Genomic DNA, 21,955 nt, shown 5'->3' on the forward strand with positions numbered 1-21,955 from the left:
TAAAGCGAAGACTCTGTCCTATCGTTACCTTTCCCATGTTCTTCTCGGGGTCCCTTGCTGGTCCTCTTTCTTTTCCTGTCCCCTAAATCATCTTCTTGCTCCTGACAAAAGCACACCTCCCACAATCCTAGCACTGCTCTTAGCAAGCACAGAGAGGGAACCAGGTCTTTGGCATTTGGCAAAATGCCCACCACTGACAGTGGCCAAGGGAGCTCACCTGGGGGGGGGGCGGGTCCCACGCTCCCAGGTGCTGATGAGCCCTCCACCCCCCACTCCTCCAACCCCTCACCACAGCCCCACCACTTCGGCCTGTGAGACGTGGCCCAGAGTTAGGACAGATCATCTTCTCCTAGGAGACGGCCAGCTCTAACTCCTTCATGCCCGTCAGCCCTGTCTAACCTGGTCGTCACAGGTTCCAGGTGCCCAGTGACCTACCGTGATGCAACACGTCTTACTCTGACTCCACCCGGCCCTGTCCCCTTATCTCCTAAGCTGTCCTCTATGTCCTCGTGGTGTGAATCAGCAAAGCCCCTCTATCCTCAGTCTCTTCGCTTGACGTTGTCTCCGTCTGCCTGCTCTTAGCTGGGCCCTGGCTGGGCCCTGCAGGTCTCACGGCCATCATTTCCTCTCCCATGACCGTCTGGGGTGGGTGGAGGCGGGGGGCGGGGCAGCGGCTCCTGCTACCTCCTCGCTGCTTCCGGCTTGCTGTTCCTCTCCTCAGCAACTTTGGTGCAAGTTGCACAACATGACCAATGCACTAAATACCACTAAATGGTACACTTTAAAAGGTTACTTCTAGGTTACAGGACATGGAAAAAAAAGAACCCAGGTAGCCTCGTTGAGGACCCATGCTCTGGCTCTTTCTCTGCCTGGCTCATCCCCCACCCCCGCCCCCACCATGTTCAGGTCCCTGTGCACAAGTTACCCCCAGAGAGGCCTTCTCTGTCGCCCCTCTTTAAAATGTCACTGCACCTCACCCCTCTACGCATAACAGCAAATTCTTGCTCACCTTTCAAGGCCAAGCTCGACGGCCACCTCTGACCTTAGACAGAACGAGCCACCTCCCCTTCTGGTTCCTGTGGCCCATCACTGTGTCAGGGCGTGTCAGCTTGGTCAGGCTACTGCACCTCAAGGGCAGAGCACATGTGTGTGCGCCCAAGCACCTGACCCGCGCCCCAGCATGGAGCAGCCGCTCTGGGACAGGCTGCTGTGTCCAAGTGAAAGCGGTCTGCTCCCCTTAGAAGGAGAGGACTGTGGTGTCATGTCCACGGGCACTCCCGGTCCTCGGGACACGGCTGATCTTGCCCTCAGGGAGGGAGTGCGGCCACCGTGCCAGCTGCCCTGGTTCCCTGCCCAGCCGGCTGGGAAACCCAAGCCTCACCTGGAGCTCCCAGAAGATGCTGCGCGTGTGGCGGTGGTAGTAGTGTCTCAAGGGAATGTACTCCAGGCCCTCCCGGTTCGTCTTCAGGTAGTTCTCCACGTGCTTGAAGAACCAGGGCTTGTAGTAGTTGCCAATGCTGTTCAGCTGAAATAACAGAGGGCGTGGTGTCAGCCCACAGACGAGGGCTGGACGCTGTCGGGCCGGAACGGTGATACCTGGCTTTGGTTCAGCACCCCTGGCCTTTCCAAAGCTCTTGTGTCTGTCACCACCCTTGGGAGTCCTGAGAGCCCAGGGAGGCTGGGCACCACGGGCACTCTCTCGCAGACAGAGAGAGGTGTGCCCAGGGCTGGCAGCTGCCAAAGGTCTAGAGAGCAAAGCCACCCCTCCCCCTCAGGGACAGAACCCAGAGGGACGCCTCCCCTCCCACCGCCCTCACCAGGTCCCGTGGCCAGCAACACTAACTGACATGGCACTTCCCCTGCCGAGACCAAACCCCACGACCCTCTGGGTGCCGTCTCCGGGAAGGCAGCTCCCCCACCCGCAGAGGAAGCTAATGCTTCCTGGCACCAGGCCCCCCGGCTTCCAATGCCTAAATCGGATAATGAGACAGCCTTCAGTCCCAAACGGTTTAGGACTTCACCTGCTGGGGGCCCCGGCCTGACTTAGCCTCTCTGGGGCTCAGGGTCCTCTGCATGGAACAAATTCAGGGCAGGTGCCTTTGAAGAGAGAGGCAGAGCTCCAAAGCTGGGGCCAGACACTGGCCCCCGTCACCCACTGGCTCTGTGATCTGGGGCCGGTCACTCTCTCAGCCTCTCGTTTCACATAGAAAATGGCAATAAACCTATAGACTTCGGGGGAGAGATTCTGTGCCTATCAGAACTCACACACACACACACTGCAGACACTGAGGCCCCACATCAGACCACCTTCCTGGGGGTGGGAGAGGCTCCCGAGTTTGATGGGGCAGGTGAGATCACACCCAGCTGGGCAGCAGCACAGGGTGAAGGGGGAGCCGAGAGCAGCAGCCACGTGGCAGAGGCCGGATGCTGCCGCGGAACCACTGGGGAGGTAAAGGCAGGGCAGAGACAAGATGAGCTTTCCCAGAGTAGCTCATGGTGGAGACTAATCACACCAACATGCTCCTTCACGGCCGGCACTGGGCACTGTGGCCCTTTCATAACCTTGCAAGTCAGAACTGTCCTTGTCTCCCCAAGGAGGAGGAGGCGGAGAACCATTAGGGTTGAACAGAGCGCCCGAGGCCACACGGCTGCCAAGGGGCAGGGCAAGGACTCGAGCCTGTTCCACGCTGCACAATGAGGCCAGGGCTGGGCAGAGGGGAAGTTGAACCATGCGCTCTGGAATGTGAGCATTATTAAAACAAAAAAACAAAGAACAATCACTATTTTCTCCCGATTCCAAAAACAAAGTAAACGCCTCGTCAGAACTTCAAATGCTGCAGAAACATGCAACTTGGCAGGAGAGACCTTGCAGTCTTGTGCTCCAGCGAAACTACTAACACCGATGTGTACCCAGGAGGTTTTCTTCTCTGTGTGTTCACATGGTTTTATAAACATGGGATTGTCCTGCGCAGTTTGCGGACTCGCTTGTCCTACAACACATGGGGCTGGTGCTGGGCAGGCCACTCTGAGCCCTGCTTTCAGTACTGGCAAAATGGAGCTATTCCCAGCCCTGGAGTGGCTGCAGAGACCAGAAAAGCTGACGAGGAAGGGCCCACCATGACGCCTAGCCCCTGGGCACAGCGGTCAGTTCCCAGTCCTCTCCCCGTACCCTCTCCCAGGAGCCTTTGGCCCCATCTCAGGGAACAACACTCCAGCCCCTCTGGGTGTCCCCTCGTGCAGCAGGCCACTACGCTGGCAGGAATGTGGGGCCACAAGGTGCCAGGAAGCTGGGCTAAAGAGCCTATTGGTACAAGTCTGTTTGAGCGTGGCTAGCTTGGCAGAGCAAAGGACACTGTGAGCTGGCCTCTGCCCGCTGGCACAAGGACAGTGAAACCCAGCAGGAGCAGAGCCACCTGATCTAACCCTGGGGGAGGGGGGACTGGCTGCACACCTGGCTGTGGCACCAGCTGCATAACGGAATCGAGGCTGGGGCGTACCTGGGTTCAGGTGCTCCCCGCGCTCCTCGGACTCAGTAGGAACCTTCATACCGACAAGCCCAGGAGATGCTAAAGAACCCAGATTGTGCGTCTCTCTCAGGGCTCAGGTCCGCTATGGCAGCCAGGTGGCCCCGTGAGCTGCAGGTCCAGCCTGAGCATGCCACTCCTTAGCTCTGGGCCTCCCCTGTACATGGGAGTGGGCTGCCTCCCCCAGCGGCTCCTCTGGGCCTGCAGAGGGCCCATCCCAGGGCCGGACACACTGGACAATTTCTGAGCAGCCCCCCCAAGAGGGCTGTTTGGAAGACATGCTCCTCAAATGAGCTGTCCATACGTCTAATGCATCTGCCACTCTCTTCCCCCAGCCCTGTTCCTGATGGGTGTCAGGACACTTTGTTCAAGTCTGCAGCCTGGGCACCCAGCCCCTCTCCCACTGATACCAGGTGAACCTTGGAGTAAGACCTTGGTCTTTTAGGGCAATAAGGGAATTGGTTACGGTTTTCCAACGTTTAACAAGTTATAGAAAGCCTGCTGCCCAACTATAACCTTAGGCAGCATCTAATAGAGCCAAGAGGTCCCCAAAGAGCCAGTACCAGTGTGGGAGGAGTACAGGGAGCGGCCCCTCTAAGGGACTGCCTGGGAGAAGGTGGAAAGACATCTATACTAGATGTCCTTCCCAGGCAACCAGGTGCTAGGTGACCCGCACGGACGTCTCAGCCTGGGTCAGGCAGAGCCAGGGCCTGGGGTGTGACTCGGCACAGGAGCTCTGTATCCGTGTCCAGTGTTTCTGCCCCTGCTCCAGGATCCCCACCCTCCAGCCCCCACCACAGTGCCCCACCAGGACAGGTCCTCAGTCAGTGCCTGTGACCGCAGCTGGGTTATAGAAGGTGATGTGCCAGGGAACTAACACTGACCTAGGGGTCACAGACCTGTCCCCTGCTAGCCGTTGAGTGCTCAGGGAAGTCTCCTCCCCGTCCTGGCCTTGTTTCCTTATTTAGAGATGGCACGGTACCAGACGATTTTCAAGTCCTTTACAACTGTAGAAGGTTTTAAGAATACAGGTATAGATCAAGAGCCTTAAGAGTACCTAGTCTTTGACGTCCTTTAAGATATTACTCCAATTATAGACAAAAGATGTCCATGGCCACCTTAATTAAAACAAGGAAAGACCGGGGTGCCTGGGTGGCTCAGTCGGTTAAGCTTCCGACTCTTGGTTTTGGCGGAGGTCATGATCCTGATGTCATGAGATTCAGCCCTGCACTGGGCTCTGTGCTGGGCATGGAGCCTGCTCAAGATTCTCCCTCTCTCTCTCCCTCTGACCCCACCTTGCCATTCGGTCTCTCTATAAATATAAAGAAAAGAAAAAGGAAAGACTAGAAGCAACTTGCATTTCCAACTACAGGGCCATGGTTTCGTAAATGCTAGGGCATTCGCTCAACACAGTGCTCTGCAGTCATTTACTGACAATTTTGAAGACCACGTAAACCTGTGGGGAGACACGGACCACCCTCGACCGGAAAATGCAAATTTGAACAGACGGTCACAGCCGAAGACAAACAAATGGAAAAAAAGCATGTAAAGAGATGCTCAAACCTCAAAGGTGACCTGAGAACCGCAAAGAAAACACGATGCTATTTTTAACCCTATCAGATTGGCAAAAATGAAGGAGTGATCGTATCCAGCACTGGCAAGAATGTGGGAGAAACACACTCTCCCATGCCGTCGCGGGCCGTGGGCAGAAGCATCACTGTTCTGAAGGGCTGTTTGGGGGTCACTCTTGGGTGCACACCATGCTCCGATCCTTAAGACAGGAATTCCAATTTTTTCACTCAGTCCTACAGATGTGCTTGCCCAAGAGGCCAAGGATGGATGTCAGAGAATCTTCAATGCAATCTTGTTTGTAAGAGTGAAACATCTGAGGCAAGATCAATGATTGTCAGGAAGCAGCGGGTTAGGTCAGTTATACAAAGGCCAACACGAGACGGGGAGAAGAGGGTGTGCCCACGCGTGCACACACACACCCTGAGGAATGTGCCATTACAGGTGGCTACTCTGGGGGTGAGCCTGTGGGAAGGGACCCACTTTAACTTTTCCCTTATGTATTTCAAGGTTGTGACACTACTTTCATCATTTAAAAACTTCCACATATGCCCTGAAAAGAGAGGAAATAAATACACCCAAGAGCCGGCCTTGGGTCATGTTTGCCGGTACAGTCTTCTCTCCTTTGACTCAGGTATACTTGCCAAGTCCCGCATAAACACAAATCTTTTCACATGAGAGGAAAAAGCTGCTACTGAAAATTATACCCAACAAAGAAGTGTCCACCTAGATTCTGAGGCCTCAAATCCATTATGCAAACCTTGGTCCTGTCATCTCGTGGAAGTATACAGCACCTCTCAGGGCCTCAGTTTCCTCATCTATAAAATGGGGTTGCCTCAAGGATCAAAGTTTACACCCACTAAGAAGCACACACCTATCTGGCAGACCTTCAGTGCAGAGTCAATGGATGCTTCCATCCCCGTCTAAGACAGCTCTGACTGTAGATTCTGGGCCCCAACCCCAGATGGGCCGACTAAGCCCACCACCTTAAGGAACATGGCTTCCAGGCAGGGGCAGGGTGGGGGATCAGGTTCAGCCCCAGCACCCCCCGGGCCTTCCTCCTCCCCAGGCCTTGGCCCTTGGCTGGAGACGCCCTGGCCTACCTTGCTGGGCTCTGCCTCGTCTGTCATGACCCCGGTCATGATGACAGCCTCATCCAGGGAGTAGAGCAGCCCTTCCACGAAGTGATTCTCCTGCCGCTGGGATTCCTGGGTGAACTTGTCGCAGATAGCCTCCAGGCCCCGCACCGGCTCAAATCGCAGCCTGACGTACTTCTTGGCGGGGATGATGCGGATCTCGGCGGCCACCAGGAAGCCCAGGGTCCCACAGGACCATGGCACGGCGTAGAACAGGTCCGAGTTCTCTGACTAGGAAGCAGAGCCAACACATGCTGAGAGCCTGCACCTCTGGGCCCCGCGGTGGGACACACAGTCAACAGAGCTGCAGAGACCCCAAGGGCCCCAGCTTACTTCCTGCCCTGTCACTGGCTTGTGTAAACCCTAGCAAGGAACTTCAGAAACAGGACTTTCTGGGCTTGTGTTCCCTCTGCAGCTTCAACTGTCCTCTGGACCAGGGATGCTCACGGAAAGGGCAGGCTCTCCCCTCCACCCAGGTACAGTCCCCGGACCCCAGGCCACCCAGGAAAAGGCCAGGACCAGCACTGCCCGAAGAGCCAAAAACGGGGGATGAAGGGCCAAGGGTCCCAGGCTGGGCTAAAAAAAGAGCTTCCTGAGGGTCAAGGTCAGTTGGGGACATTAGATGGGCCATTACCAAAACTTATAAGCCTTTTACAGTTCATTAGCTGTGGCATCCTCCCCCTGTCCCCTAAGCCCAGGGAGAGCACTAATATTTCCACGTGAACAGTAAGGAAGTGAGGCTCTAAGAGGTGACATGGCTCCCCCTAAGCATCCCACAAGTCTGCACAGAGAGGCCAAGGCTCAGGCAAGGTCGCCTAACTCCCGACCCAGCATTCTTCCTGCAAGACCTCATCTGATTCCACAATCTGTTTCTAACCTTATCGTTTCTTGTTCCGGTATTTGTCTTAGAGACAGACAGCCAACTTTTCATCTGGCCATTCTCATTTAAGTTCTGTAGGTCTAACAAAGCTCCTTTTGGAAAAGTCCAGCCTCCCCTGGCCTTTCCCCAAGAGGACAGTCCGCTGTGGTTTCTGTTCACGCTGCACACCTTGGTGTGGCTGCAGTGGAGTGCAGGGGTGGGGGACTGGAGCCAGGAAGCTCTGCAGCAGGCTGGCAGAAGTCTCCGGAACAGCAGACGCGGACCACCTGGGCCCCCCTGCCCGTCCACACTGCCAGAGAGGAGTAATAAGTGGGTGACTGCCAGGTGCCCAGCTCTGTGTTAGGGGCATTTGGCATCTCCTTTCTCCCTGAGAGTGCGTTTGTCAGATGAGGAAAATGGGCCTCAGGGAAGGGACGTCACACATGAATGTCGTCTCCTTTCTCTGCTGGGAATAAACAGGTCAGAAGGCAGGGCCCAGGCAAGGGTTTAGGAAAACGTGCTGAATCCCTGTGAATCCTGAATGGGGGTCTCTCTTGTCTGAGACCCAGGCTTTCAAGCCTGCCCTGGGCTCTCCTCTGTGAGACCAACCACCCTGGTGGCTCTCTAAAACATCTTCTTGCAAAGAGTGACTCTGTCCCTGCCACCCTCCTTAGGAGCCCTTTAGCTATGCTCAGAAATCTGAGTTTGTTTCTATCCTGTCCCACTCATTAGGGTAAAATGCCTTACATGTTTGCATCCCCCTTTGGGGAGCAGAATTATCATTTGTTTCTCCAAAATAGCCCCTCTTCCTGCTTTGAGTTACATTTCCCAATACTTGGCATAGAACTCTGTGGCTCACACCTGATGTGCCCGAGAGAGGCAGACTGCTGTAATAAATGTCTAAGGGCACTGATCTGGAAGCCTAATAATTTGGGTTTGAATCCCAGCTATGTGGATTTCGTAGCTGTGTGATCTTGGGCAGGTTTATTAACGTCTCTGTGTTTTAACTTCCTATCTCTAAAATAATAGAACCTCATAAAGTTATTCAAGGATTAAATAGCTTAACATATAGGAAGCATTTACAACAGTATCCGAGCACATATAAGGGGCTGTATCAATCTTTGTGTTATTATGGATACAGACCCCAACCAAACAGGTGTGTTTGAAAGGAAACATCCCCAAGGTCCCTACCTCCCCAGCCCCAGGATCCTTGATGCCCAAGGCAGGCTGGTGGAGTTGCCCCCTATCTCTGAACTCACCGGTGTGCATCGCACAAAGCTTCCATCAGCCAGGACCAGCTCATAGGCCGTGCAGATGTGTTGGAACAGGCCGTATTTGTGGGATGATGACTCGATGCCTGTGCCCATGATCAAGCCCCCTGCAGAGATATGCATGTTAGCCAGGCAGAGCCATGGGGTGCAAGGTGGGGGGGGGGTCGGGTAAAGGAGCTGGGATTGCTCACAGCATGAGGAATGTGTGACAGGGCCGGTCACTTGGGGCAGATTTCCATCTCTATAGATCTGGAGAACAAGAGAGGGAAGGAGGCGCTCAGACAGGAGCCTGGTGGCTTCCCTGAGGTAGGAGGGCCGGTGAGAGAGCATGTCAAGGGTACTCACACCCTCACCTCTGGCCAGAACCTGCCTCAATGCCCGCGTGCATTCATCTTAACACAGACCTTGATGAAATGGGGTTGGGAGGGGGCAGGAAGCTGTGTCCTGTGGGAACAGTTCCAGGAACTGGAAGTGTTCCCCCTAGAGAAGGAAAGGCACTGGGGACCATGAATCCTGTGGAAAGAGAGACAGACTAGACTTATTCTGTGTGTTCCTTAAGGCCGAAATGGGAGTAATGGACATATGTCACTGGATGCAGATTCGCACCAGAGAGGTGCTGCCTGAGATCAGAAAGGCAGGCAGCCTACGCCATCTTTGGAGATGGGTGAGCAGAGACAGTAACTTCTGTCACAGAGGGAATAGCGGCGGCCCTCACACCGACAGGAGGGGGCCCTAGTGCCTCAGCTCTGACCCTCGGCCCATCTTGAGTCCTCACCCACTGTGAGGTCATCGAGCTCGGGCAACACGGGCAGTGTCCAGCCAATGGAGGTCAGCAGGGCAGTCACCTGACCCATGGTCACCAAGGGCTCCACACGGACAATCTGTTGACACAAGAAGAGAGACCCTGGGTCACTGGGAGGCAGCCGGGGCTACAGGGGGCCTCTTCAGAGGAGTCACCCCAGATCTTCCCACATGATCACGCAGGATTCCTATGTGCTCCTTGCAGCCTCTTGCTAGAACACGACACTGCCTTTCATTATAGTGAATGCGGTTTCTGGTGCTGAGTCTGCTAGTGTTTGACCTTGTTCTTTCAAGTATCTTTACACTTAATACTTAGTTTATGTCTCTTCCAGACTATTGAAGAAATACTCTCTTATTGTTGACACATATGAAGTTATCATCCTACTTCTTCCTGTCATCTTAGCGGTCAGTGTTAATGCTGGAGTGTCCTTATGTTCAGGCTCTTTCCATCCATGCCTAAATTGTTATTTTGTATGTTGTAATATAACACACACATACATACACACACATAAATTCAAGCACACATATGCATACTTTTCTGCTTTGCTTTGTAAAATTTAACCCCATGACCATATCCCTTACCACGGAATGTTCTTGGAAGTCACAGCTTTTAATGGACACTTCCATGTGCCAACACGTGGACTTCCACTGCTAGCTAACACGGAGCAACAGGGACTCCATTCCTCTTGCTGCCCGAAAGCAAGAAACTGACAAAATGAAACAAGAGTTTTCAACATAGCGGGCATCAGGCAATGAAGTTAATAACCGCTGAGAGACAGGAAACAAACGAGGGGAGCTCTGTGAGCGCCTGGGCTGATTCCCTGGAGTCAGGCAGTGCAGGGATCTTGGAAAGGCAGGGGAGCCCAAAGGGCTCTGGGAGGAGTGCAGCAGCAGACCACGGTGAACAGTTTGCAGGACAGAACACTGGGGAGGAGAGACCTGAACAGAGAGAACTCTGAAACACTGCAAAGGATGCCCACCGAGCATTCAATGGAACACCAGCTGGAGTGCACACTGAAGCCAAGGCCAGGGGAAGGGTCACAAGGAACAGGGTCAGGGGCTTACCCAGGGAAGGAAAAACCATCTATTCTCACATGCCAGACTGGAAAATCTCTTGGTTCACAAGGCAATGGGTAGAGTATGATCTTGCCTCAGCAACGGGTAATAACTACCCCTAGATTAGACACTCCTCTGACCTCACCTGAAAAATCAAGACCCAACAGGATCAGACTATTTCCCAGTAACCGAGCTGTGTCCCAGAACAAAGCTCAAGATGATTTATAGAATACAAAAATATCCAGCACCCAACAAGATAAAATTCACAATGTCTAGAATCCAATCAAAGTTTCCCAGGAATGCAAGGCAGGAACAGTTGACTCTTAACAAGGAGGAAAATCAATCTGTTTTGGTAAAATTTTTTAAATTTATTTTGATAAAACAGGCCCAAATTTGACAGAGATATTAAAATTAGCCAACAAGAACATTAAAATAATCATTATAAACCCATAGTTATATGACTACATTCCCCATATTCAAAAAGGTAAGTGGAGACATTAAAGTAAGATAGTAAAAAGCATCATTAAGATAGTAAAAAGAGGGGTGCCTGGGTGGCTCAGTGGGTTAAAGCCTCTGCCTTCAGCTCAGGTCATGATCTCAGGGTCCTGGGATTGAGCCCCACATTGGGCTCTCCACCCAGCAAAGAGCCTGCTTCCCCACTCTCTCTGTCTGCCTGCCTCTCTGCCTACTTGTGATCTCTGTCTGTCAATTAAATAAATAAAAATCTAAAAAAAAAAAGGATAGTAAAAAGATCCTAATTAAACTTCCAGAAATAAAAACAGCATCTGAGATGAAAGACACACTAGCTGGGATCGACCTTGCAGGAGGAAAGAGCAGTGCACCCAAGCACATAGCAATTGAAACTCTCCTAAAGGAGACACACAGAGAAAGAAAAAAATGTTTACAATTTTTATAGGCTATCCATGATCTGAGCTGTGGAACAATTCCAAGAGGTCTCATATGTGTGCGACAGTCCTCAAAGGAGAGAGAGCAAGGGGCAAAAAAATACTTGAAGAAATAATGACCCCACATTTTCCAAATGCGATGCAAAGTATAATGAATCCCAAGCACAAGAATTAGGAAAAAAATGATACCAAGGCACATCATGATAAAATTGCTCAAAACTAATGATAAAATCTTAGAAGCAGCCAAAGGGACAGAAGACACGTTACATACAGAGGAACAAAGATAAGGATGAGAGGCTTCTTTATGGAAACAACGCAGGAAAGAAGACAGTGAAGCATCTTTAAAGTACAGGGGGAAAACCCCGTCAACCTGGAATTTCATACCCAGTGAACACAGTTCTCAAAAACGAAGGCAAGCTCAAATGCGTTAGGATAGGTTCTCAAAAATCCAAACAGACAAAAACCCAGAAAATAACAAGTGGAAGTGAAGATGTGGAGAAATTAAACCCCCCGGGTCCTGTTGGTGGGAGTATAAAATGGTCCACCTGCTGTGGAAAACGGTGTGGTGGATCCTCAAGATTGATTACACAAAGAACTACCACATGGTCCAGCAATTCCACTCGGGCGTATATACCTCAAAGAACTAAAGGCAGGGCTCGAAAAGGTATTCATACATCCAACTTCCCAGGAGCACTATTCACAACAGCTAAAACATGGAAACAACTCAATGTCTGCCCACAGATGAATGGATAAGCAAAATGTGGTACATATACACAATGGAATACTGTTTCACCTTAAAAAGGAAGGAAATTCTGTAATATGCTATCACATGGATGAACTCTGAAGTTATTAAGCAAAGTAAGATAGGCACAAAAAACCAAATACTGTAGGATTCTACTTAGAGAATACTTAGGGTGTTCAGAATCATAAAGAAAGAATCTGTAATGGTGGTCGCCCAGGATGGGGAAGAGAGGAGAATGGAAAATTATATTTAATAGATACGGAGTTTCAGTTTTACAAAATGAAAAGAGCTATGGGAACAGATGGTGGGGAAGGCTGCACAGCACTGTGAATGTATTTAATACCACTTAAGAAATGTGCACTTAAAAATGGTTAAGATGATTGGGAAGCCTGGCTGGCTCGGTTGCTGGAGCATGTTACTTTGATCTCGGGGTCATGAGTTCAAATCCCATGCTGGGCGTGGAGCCTACTTTAAAGAAAAGGTTAAGATGAGAAATTTCATGTTACATGTAGTCTCTCAAAATAAAAGTTGGAAAAGATATGGAGGCAAAAAAATAAATGTTTTCAGACATTTAATAGCTAAAAGATTCATCCCTAGCAAAATCGCCATACAAGAAATGTCAAAAGAGTCCCTTCAGGCAGAAGGAAAACAAAACCAGATGGAAATACAAATCCACACAAGAGAATGAAGAAATGGTAACTACATAGGTAAGTACATAGATTTTTAATTATTTATATATCCTTAAAAGATATTGGACTATCAAATAATAATGCACTGTGTGGTTTACAACATATAAAACTGTGACAAAAATAGGACAAAGGTCGGGAGGAAAGAACAGGAAGTATATTAATGTAAGATTCTTAAAATATACATGACATAGGATGCTACCACTTGAAGGTAGACTGTGATAAGTGAAATGCAAACTAGAAATCCTAAAACAACTGCTAAAAGAACAAAACAAAGTCCCAGCTAACCAGCCACCAAAGAGCTAAAATAGGATTTTGAAAATTATTTAGTAATCCAAAAGAAGACAGAAAAAAAGAAAAAGGGAACAAAGCACAAAGGGGCAAATAGAAAACAAAGGGCAGGGGTGCCTGGGTGGCTCCATTGATTAGGCATCGAACTCCTTTTTTAAAAAAAGATTTTATTTGAGGAAGGGAGGAGGGACAAGGAGACTCTCTGCTAAGCAGAAAGCCCGATGTGGGGTCCAGGATCCCAGGACCCTGAGATCATGACCTGAGCCAAAGGCAGAGGATTAACCCACTGAGCCACCCAGGCGCCCCAAGCATCCAGCTCTTGATCTCTGCTCAGGTCTTAATCTCAGGGTCTGGCATGCTGGGCTCCCAATTGGGTGTGGCGCCTAAGAAAAACAGAACAAGGTGACAGATTTGAGCCAAACTTTTTTGATAACAACATTAAATGTAAATGTGTGTGTTTTTTTTGTTTGTTTGTTTTTAGAGAGAGTGTGAACACCAGCGGGGGTGCAGAAAGAGAAGGAGAGACTCTCCAGCACTGAGCGCGGAGCCCGACATGGGGCTGGGTCTCATGACCCTGAGATCAGAACCTGAGCCAAAATCAAGAACTGGATGCTCAACCAACTGAGCCACCCAGTTGCCCCTGGAAATGGTTTTAACATCTTGAGTAAAAGGCAGAGATTGTCAGATTGTATTAAAAAGCAATACCTAAGCATATGCTGCCTACAAGAAACAATGTAAAGGTACACCATACCACCACTAGTCGAAAGATAGCTTAAGTGGCTTTATTAATAATATCAGACAAAGCAGATTTCATAGCGAAGAAGAAAACTAGGAATGAAACCAGTCATTTCATAATGGTAAAGGGATTCATCAAGAGGACATAAAAATCCTAAACATTTATATACCTCTTAACAGAGCCACAAAAGACATGCAGCAAAATCAGATGGCGCTACAAAAGAAATCAATCCACAATCACAGGCAGAGATTTCAATACCTCTCTCTTTAAAAAAAAAAAAAAAAGTATATATATATGTGTGTGTGTGTGTGTATGTATATATACATATATATATTTAAATCTGTTGTCTTTCTTTTTTTTTTTAAGACTTTATTTATTTATTTGACAGACAAAGATCACAAGTAGGCAGAGAGGCAGGCAGAGAGAGAGAGAGAGAGGAGGAAGCAGGCTCCCCGCTGAGCAGAGAGCCTGATGTGGGGCTCGATCCCAGGACCCTAGGATCATGACCTGAGCTGAAGGCAGAAGCTTTAACCCAATGAGCCACCCAGGCGCCCCTAAAATATATTTTTAATATATTTTACTTATTTATTTGACAGAGAGACATACAGTGAGAGAGGGAACACAAGCAGGGAGAGTAGGAGAGGGAGAAGCTGGCTCCCCGCTGAGCAGGGAGTAGGGGGCCTCATGCAGGGCTCGATCTCAGGACCCTGGGATCATGACCTGAGTGGAAGGCAGATGTTTAATGACCGAGCCACCCAGACACCCTTCAATACCTCTTTCAATCACTGACAGAACAGAGAGAAAATCTATTATCAACCACCTTGACCATAGCGGACATTTACAGTACACACCATCCCAAAACAGCAGAATATGCATTTTTTAAAAAATGCACATGGAACATTTACCAAGACAGACCATGTTCTGGGCCATAAAATAAGTCTCAGTAAGTATGTTTTCTAACAATAACTGAATTAAATTAGAAATCGGCAACAGAAAGATCTCTGGAAAATTCCCGAATATTTGGAAACTGAATAACAAATAACCCATGGGTGAAAACAATGTCAAAAGGGAAACCAGAAAGAATTATGAACTGAATGGAAATGAAAATGTTCAAAATGTGTGGGATAGTTTTAAAAACAGTGCTTAGGGGGAAATTTATAGCACTAAACACCTATATTAGAAAAAAAGAAAGGCCTCAGTCAATGACCTTAGCTTTCACTTAAAGAACTAGACCAAGAAGAGTAAATTAAATGCAAATCAGTAAAAGAAAGGAATTAACAAAGATAAAAGCAGAAGTCAATGAAATAGAAAATAAACAAAGTAAAAATAGAGAAAAACCAATGAAACCCAAAGCTACTTCTTTGAGAAGATCAGTACAGTTGATTAACCTCTAGCCAGACTGGTCAGGAAGAAAAGAGAGGAGTCACAAATAACCGATATCAGGAATGAAATATGGGACATCACTGCGGGCTTTACAGGTATTCAAAAGACAGTAGGAATATTATGAATGACCTAATATCAATTCATTACACAACCTGAAACAGACAAACACCTGTAGAGACATAAAATGCCAAAGCTCACTGAGATGAAACAACTGAAGAGCCACAGGGCTATTTAAGAAATTAATTTATAAATTAATTAATTATAACTTATAAATTTATTTATAAATGAATTAATTAATAAAAACTTGCTCACAAAGAAAACTCCAGGCACGGACGGTTTCACTGGGTAATTCTGCTAAATACTGCAGGAAGTAATGAAACCAATTTTTCCTTCAGAAAAATGAAAAGGAAGGAATACTTTCCAACTCATTCTTAGGGATTTATGAATCTACAGTAATCAAGACAGTATGGCATCGGCATACAGGTGGGCAAATACATCAACAGAACAAAAGAGTCCAGAAATAGACCTATAGATATGGACAACTGATTTTTAACAGAGGAGCAGAAGCAATTTGGTAAAGAAGATTATCTCTTCAACAAAAGGGGACAGTAGGAAATCTACAGGCAAAAAAAATTTTTGTTGCCCCTATTTCATACCATATGCAAAAATTAACTCAAAATGGATCATGGTCCTAAACACAAAACAGAAAAGCATAATACTTCAAGAAGACAACAGAATTAGGGCAAGACATCTTAAAGAAGACATCACAAACATGATCTATGGAAGAAATTACTATACTGCACTCCACCAAAATTAAAAATTTATGGTTTTGACTTCAAGAGAGAAGTCAAAAACTGGGAGAAAATATTTGCAAACTGTGTATCTGATGAAGGACTTGTTTCTAGAAATATAGTAAGAAAACAAACCCAAGAAAAAATTTTAGCTTAAGATTTCAACAGGTACTTCACCAAAAAAAGATCTACAAGTTGCAAATAAGCACATGAAAAGATGCCCAACATCATTAGTCATTAGAAAAATGGAAGTTAAAACCACAATGAGTTACCATTACACACCTATTAGAACGACTCAAATTAAGAAGACCGACCATACCAAGTCTACGATCACGTGGAGCCATGGGAACACCCATGGGAATGTAAAATGCTACAGGCACTTTGGAAAACGACTGAACAGTTTCTTAAAAAGTTAACTGCACACCTGTCATATGATCTAGCTACTTCACTTCCAGTTTTTTACCCCCAAAAGGGAAAAGCCTATGTCCATACAAAGAACGTACATAAATGCTCCCCGCCCCTTTGCTTGTCACAGCCCCGAACTGCAAACAGCCCAAACGTCCATCATTAAGGTAATGGATAAACAAACTGTGATCTCTGCATACACCGGAACATCACTTTCAGTAAGGCAGCACGTACTTCTGATCCACGCTTCCTCAGAGTAATTATGCTGAGTCAAAGACACCAGACAAAATTAAAAAAGGGTACATAATGACTCCACTTACATAAAACTTTAAATACAAAACTAGTGATGCAAAGCAGGTCCTTATTTGCCTAGGTATGTGGGCGCGGCAGGGAAGAGACAGGGAAGGGGCCCAACAGGGATTGGCAAGGGCCACAAGGAAACTTTTGGGGGCAACGGGTATGTTCACTGTCTTGGTGGTGTCATGTCCTCACAGCTGCCAGACTTTTGACATACGCCAAAGTTTATTACCGCCGGGCACCTGTGCAGAATTGCATACCAAGTGTATGTCAATAACGCTGCTTGGATAAAAAGGAAAGACACAGGGACATTAAGCAACATGGCCAAGGCCTCACATCAAAATGCCAGCATGCGGATATATCATATCTAATAACTCCTTACCATTAGGATATTGTGCTGTCTTCCGTTAGAAATAAAGGTGGGGTGGGAAGGAAGGAAGGGGGGGAGGGAGGGAGAAGAAGGGGGAGGGAGGAAGGAAAGTTAAGTAGAAGGAAGAAGGAAGGAAGGAAGGAGAGACACAATCCCTCTGTGTTGTCCTTGATTTAAATTCATCTCCTTTTTCCTCGTGCCAAGTGTCAAGAAAAATCACTGGATAGGCCAAAGACTAGACACATGTGTAAGGCTATTAACAAGTGGGTCCCCAGGAAGCCTGGGAGAAGGCCCACCCTCCCTGTCACCTCCATAGCCCATAGCACACTTCCTTACTGGGAAGGGATAAATAGGTTCCATTTTGTCTCTCATCTTTGCCCATGATTTCCCCATCCCTTCTTCCTGGGGAACTGCTGACAACCAACGAGTCTCCCTGAGGCCAGTGTGCCCACCTGGGGGATGGGGCTCTGACTGATCTCTTCCAAAGCTATAAGGTTTTGAAGGAGGGCAGAGCCTTCTGTGAGGCCCGGGGTCCTCTTGGTTACAGTTGTCTCCCTGTGAGTCACCCCCGCCAGGGATAGTGGCCACCTGCTCCCAGAGCCCAGGAATTGGACCCCTCTCACCTGTTTCTTGGTGTCCACCTCCAGAATGTCCATCAGGTTGATCATGATGTTTTTGTGTGTCTTCTTGTACTTCCCAACCCGCAGCGAGACTGTGAGCCAGCCAGGGCGTCCCGTGCACATGAAGGTCTTGCTGCCCTGCTCCTTCCATTCCCGCACCTGCAACGGAGGGACAGAGGCTTAGCTGGCCCCGGGGGTGGGGTGGGGGAGCCCCAGGGCAGCCTGCAGCCCAGCTTTAAGGGGAGGGAGCTTGGAGGGATGCCCTCACACGTCAACAAACATTTAGTGAGCCCCTGCATCTTGCTGGCCCCGTGGAAGACCCACAGCCCTTTCCCTCTAGGGAGGCCAACAGAAAGGCTGACGGGCTGCCCCACCAGCGAGCAGGATGGAAAAGAAGTGAAAATCCAGGATCAAAGTGCTTATGTAAACAACATAACTGGGAAGCTCAGGAAAGGCTTTGTGGCGGTAATGATAGCACTCTACCCGAGATAACCATCTCCTAGGTGCCCCCCAATGTACACTGTCTCTTTACTTCTCACAACAACCCCAGGAGCAGGGGATGGCCAGCCCCCTCCTGTAGGGGAGAAAGCTGAGAAGCAAAGGAACTTGGTCACTCAACAAGTGAAGGGAGGGGCCGGGACTCATAACCTGGACTGCCTGACTCCAGGCCTGGGAAGACAGACGGGCTTGTGTTAATAGTCAAGAACAGAGTAACAGTTACCACTTACTGGGCCTAGGTGCCAAGCCCTGTTCCAAGCATGTGTATGTGTTAATAATTCCTATGTCACTTGGAAGGGGATAGAAGGGGCAGGGAAGGCCCACCAAGCCGATGGAAGGAAGAGCTTTTTTGCAAAACCTCCACCGTAAGTGCCCGGGACATATAACACAGAGAACAAATGGCCTAGGAACAACGCCAAGCCCGTCAGGAACACAGGAGAAAGTGTTCCCTTCCTGCAGAGATGGACATCTGTTGCTGTGGCCTCTGACCATCCGTCTCCTCTTCATATGCTTCTAATAGTCCCATCCTCCTTTGGTCCAGGGGAAGCTGAGTCTCCTCCTGCCCCAGAAGGTGGGCCCATGACTAAGGTCTGATTTCATCCTTCTGGCCATAAAGGATGGGCCTAAAGGCCAAGTCAAGACAATAAGGCCAGTTCTAGGAGAGGCAGTTTCTTTTTACTGGGATCGCTGAGCTGGTTGGATGAAACTGCTGGGGTTTCCACAGGGAGATGGGTTTCCCTGAGAATGAAGTCAACCCAGAGGAAAACCGAGCCAACAGAGGGTAGACAGATGGAAAACTAGAGATGGGGGACAGGGGCTCCTGGATCCAATCATACCTGAGCCAGTTTTATACCTGGGCTTTTTAGGACCTGAGTCAATATAATCCTTCTCTGCTTGGGCCAGTCTGAGTTGAGTTCCTATCACATGCAACCAAGAGCCGTGGAGGAGAATGTGTTGAAGCTGACAGGACAAATAGGTCAACATGGGGGACAGCTTTCCTAACCTTCAGAGGCCAGGGTGCCCTGTGGATAGAGGTGTACGAGCAGAGGAGGGTGACTGAGGAAGATTCCTCTGAAGGGACCAGAAGGCAGGTTCCATGATCATCCGGCCCTCGCCTGACTCTGCGATCCCAGGGCTTCATACGTCCTCAGTGGTGTGGGAAATGGATTGTGGGTGCTGCATTCCAGCTGTTGGGTGGGCCGCGTGAAGGCAGTATGGAAGCCTTAAAGCCTGAACCACCGGTTGGACCGGATCCTGATGGGAACTGAGCAAGAATTTGGGCCAGGAGGCAAGGTTGTACAAAGTCCCTCTTGTGAGTACATGCAAGCCAGAGAGAGACAGGGAGGGCCAAGAAGAAGGATAACAAGTCAGGGGCTATTAGCACATGCCAGGTGTGAGACAACAGAACCAAATCTGCTGGGTGGAATGGGAAGGGATGGGAAAGGAGAAAGGTCAGAATTCAGGTTCCAAAACCAGGCTGACCTGGGTTCCAGCCCCATTTACTGCTGGGATCACCTTGAACATGGGACTACCGCTTCAGCCTCAATTTTTCCCATCCGTGAAACAGGTCCATCTTCCCGTCCAGTGAGAACGTTTGGCTTAGTTTAGGTAAGGGTTCCCTACCCACTCAGTAGTGTGGGGAATGGATTGTGGGGGCTGCATTCCAGCTGCTGGGTGGGCCGCATGAAGGCCGTGTGGAACCCTTAAAGCCTGAACTACCGGTCGTGCTGGATCCTGATGGGAACCGAGCAAGATGTGGGGCCGCAAGAATTTGGGCTGGGAGGCAATGTTGTACAAAGTCCCCGGGCTGCTCTGGCCTATACCCCAGAGGCCAGAGGTGAGTTAGACAACGGTCCCTGCCTTCCAGAAGCTCTCGCTTGGACTGGAGGGGGATGGAGGAACGACACACAAGTAAATGGGAGAATCTCAACCCGTAGAAAGAGTTAGGAGAGAGGATGCAGCAGGGGAGGGAGGGTAGGCAGGGCTCTGGAGCTGTGACTGTGACCAGCTGAACCCAGGGCAGCCCGTGCAAAAGCACTTCCACACGTTGTGTTCTGCCCCCAGCCCAAGGTCTTAGCCCTCCTTGGAGCCACCCTTCCTAGGGGTGGCCGGCAGCATCCATCTTCCCCCTCTTGCTTGCAGCACCCACCAAAGCGCCCACAGAACATGGAGGCGGCTACACGGGAGCTGAGAGCCTTGGCAGGAAACAGAAGCCCTTTGCAACCTGACACTCCTAAGAGGAACCTAAGGAGGGGCAGAGGGAGCCAAGAAAATGCCCAAGCCCGAAGCCCCAGGACAACCCTGAGAGCGGAACAGGAGGCCCCACTGTGAGCGGCAGCAGGGCCCAGGCTCTGTGGGCGGAGCCCCCGAGGGAGGGTGTACGGAGTTAATGGGGATGCCTCCTCAAGGACTGAGGGGGAGCGGGGGCCCAGGGCTGCGAGGCTCTTCACCCAGGCTCGGGGTTACCTTCTCACTTTTTAGTCCTTCCTTCCAAATGAGTCAAGCGCTCCTCCTCGCTGCTACAGAGTCAACTCTAAACTCATGACCCCCAGTTCCGAAGGGACTTTCCAACCTCTTCGCCCTCTGGGCCTTGGCTCACACCCAACCCTTCACCTGACACACCTCCCTCCTATCAATTCCCCTACTTCCCAGTCTCTAGTGCCTGCGCCACCTCCCTGAAGCCCTGCCGCCTCCCAGATCGCTTGGGCCCGCAGGCAGCCACCTGTGCACGGCTCACCCTCCCCGATCTCCTGATCCTTTATATCCCTCTGGGCAAGCCGCACGTGCTCCAGAGTAGACACTCCGAAAACACCCAGCAACGTTTCGTGCCCTGAATGCCTTCGCTCACTCCGTTCCCTCCCCGGGAAGCCCCCATCATCACGCTCTGAGTTCAAACCCCCTCGAACGCCGCCGCCGCCGCCGCCTCGGCGAAGTCTGGGCTCCCGGGGCGCCGCACGCCACCCCGCGCACACGGCCGGCCGAGTCCCGCCGCGCCGCTCCCGCTCCCGCCCCGCCCGGCGCCGCTCACCTGCTTCTGGATGTCCCGCACGCGCTGCCCGTGCAGCCGAGGCGCGCTGCTGAGCTTGAACACCACCCAGGCGCGCACGTAGTAGTAGATGTCGAAGATAAGCGAGAGCGGCAGGAGGAAGAGGCACACGAACACCCAGCGCTGGTGGATGAGCACGAACTCCAGCCCCTTCACGCGGACCCAGAGCAGGAAGAGCAGCGCGCACACAGCCAGCGACACGGCGGGCTCCATGGTGGCACCGGCGGCGCGCCGCGCGGGGGAGGGGGATGCCGGCTCGCGCCGCCTGTCACCGCCACCCGCTCCGCGCCCGCCTGCGCCCGCGCCGCCCGCCGCCCGTTCCCGGGGAGTCGGGGGGTCGCCTCGCCGCCTCGCGATTGGCTCGGGTCGCAAAGGTTCGGTGGGCCGAGACCCGGCCCGCGACCAATGGCGAGCCGCGCCGGGGATCGGACCAGGAAGCCGCTGCTTTTATTGGCTGCGGGAGTCAGGCCGCTCCACCCTCTCCTCGCCGACGCGCGGGGAGGGCTGGTTGGGGAACACGCGCGCTGGTGGGGTCAACTGCGCCCTGCGGCTAGGGAGGCTGCGGGGGCGCCGGCGGCCGCGGTGGAGGGGCCGCGTGCTGCAGCACCTCCTCCTCGGGTGGCGCGTCGTGCGGTCACGCGTTGGGTTGGTTAACTCCGAAGGGGTGCGCTGGGGGCGCCCCACGGGCCGGGTCAGTCACCCTGCAGCTTGGCGGAGGACTCCTGACCCGACCCAGGAGAGTGCAAACTTGGCCTGACCGCGGCAGTCAGGTCGCTCTGTACCCGCAAAACCACTGGGTGCACCTTTTCCCTTTCTCAAGGCGCTCTCTGTAGATTCCTTTGAGTTCTACGGCAGTTCTGGACGGTGGGCCCCCTCCCCTCTTTTCCACTTGGCTGAGGCCGATAGGGAGGACCAGGGGAAAGAAGGAAGGAAGGACCCCCAGCTGTCTCTGGCAGGACACTGTGCCGG

The 21,955-nt window shown here is 50.8% G+C and overlaps 1 protein-coding gene across 1 annotated transcript in view; it reads right to left on the minus strand.

Annotated features, from left to right (window-relative positions):
- Positions 1-21,325, minus strand: part of DHCR24 (24-dehydrocholesterol reductase) — a 30,003-nt gene extending 8,678 nt beyond the window's left edge. Inside the window, exons 1-6 of the mRNA XM_082686141.1 lie at positions 20,969-21,325; positions 17,446-17,601; positions 9,135-9,240; positions 8,348-8,466; positions 6,197-6,460; positions 1,382-1,525 (exon numbers count right to left, since the gene is read on the minus strand). Coding sequence (XP_082542267.1) covers positions 1,382-1,525; positions 6,197-6,460; positions 8,348-8,466; positions 9,135-9,240; positions 17,446-17,601; positions 20,969-21,199 — 1,020 coding nt within the window. The 5' untranslated portion in view covers positions 21,200-21,325. The remainder of the gene's footprint in view (positions 1-1,381; positions 1,526-6,196; positions 6,461-8,347; positions 8,467-9,134; positions 9,241-17,445; positions 17,602-20,968) is intronic.
- Between the last annotated feature and the right edge of the window lie 630 nt (positions 21,326-21,955).

This window comes from Mustela nivalis, assembly GCF_964662115.1.
Source record: "Mustela nivalis genome assembly, chromosome: 10".
NCBI classification, from domain to species: Eukaryota; Metazoa; Chordata; class Mammalia; order Carnivora; family Mustelidae; genus Mustela; species Mustela nivalis.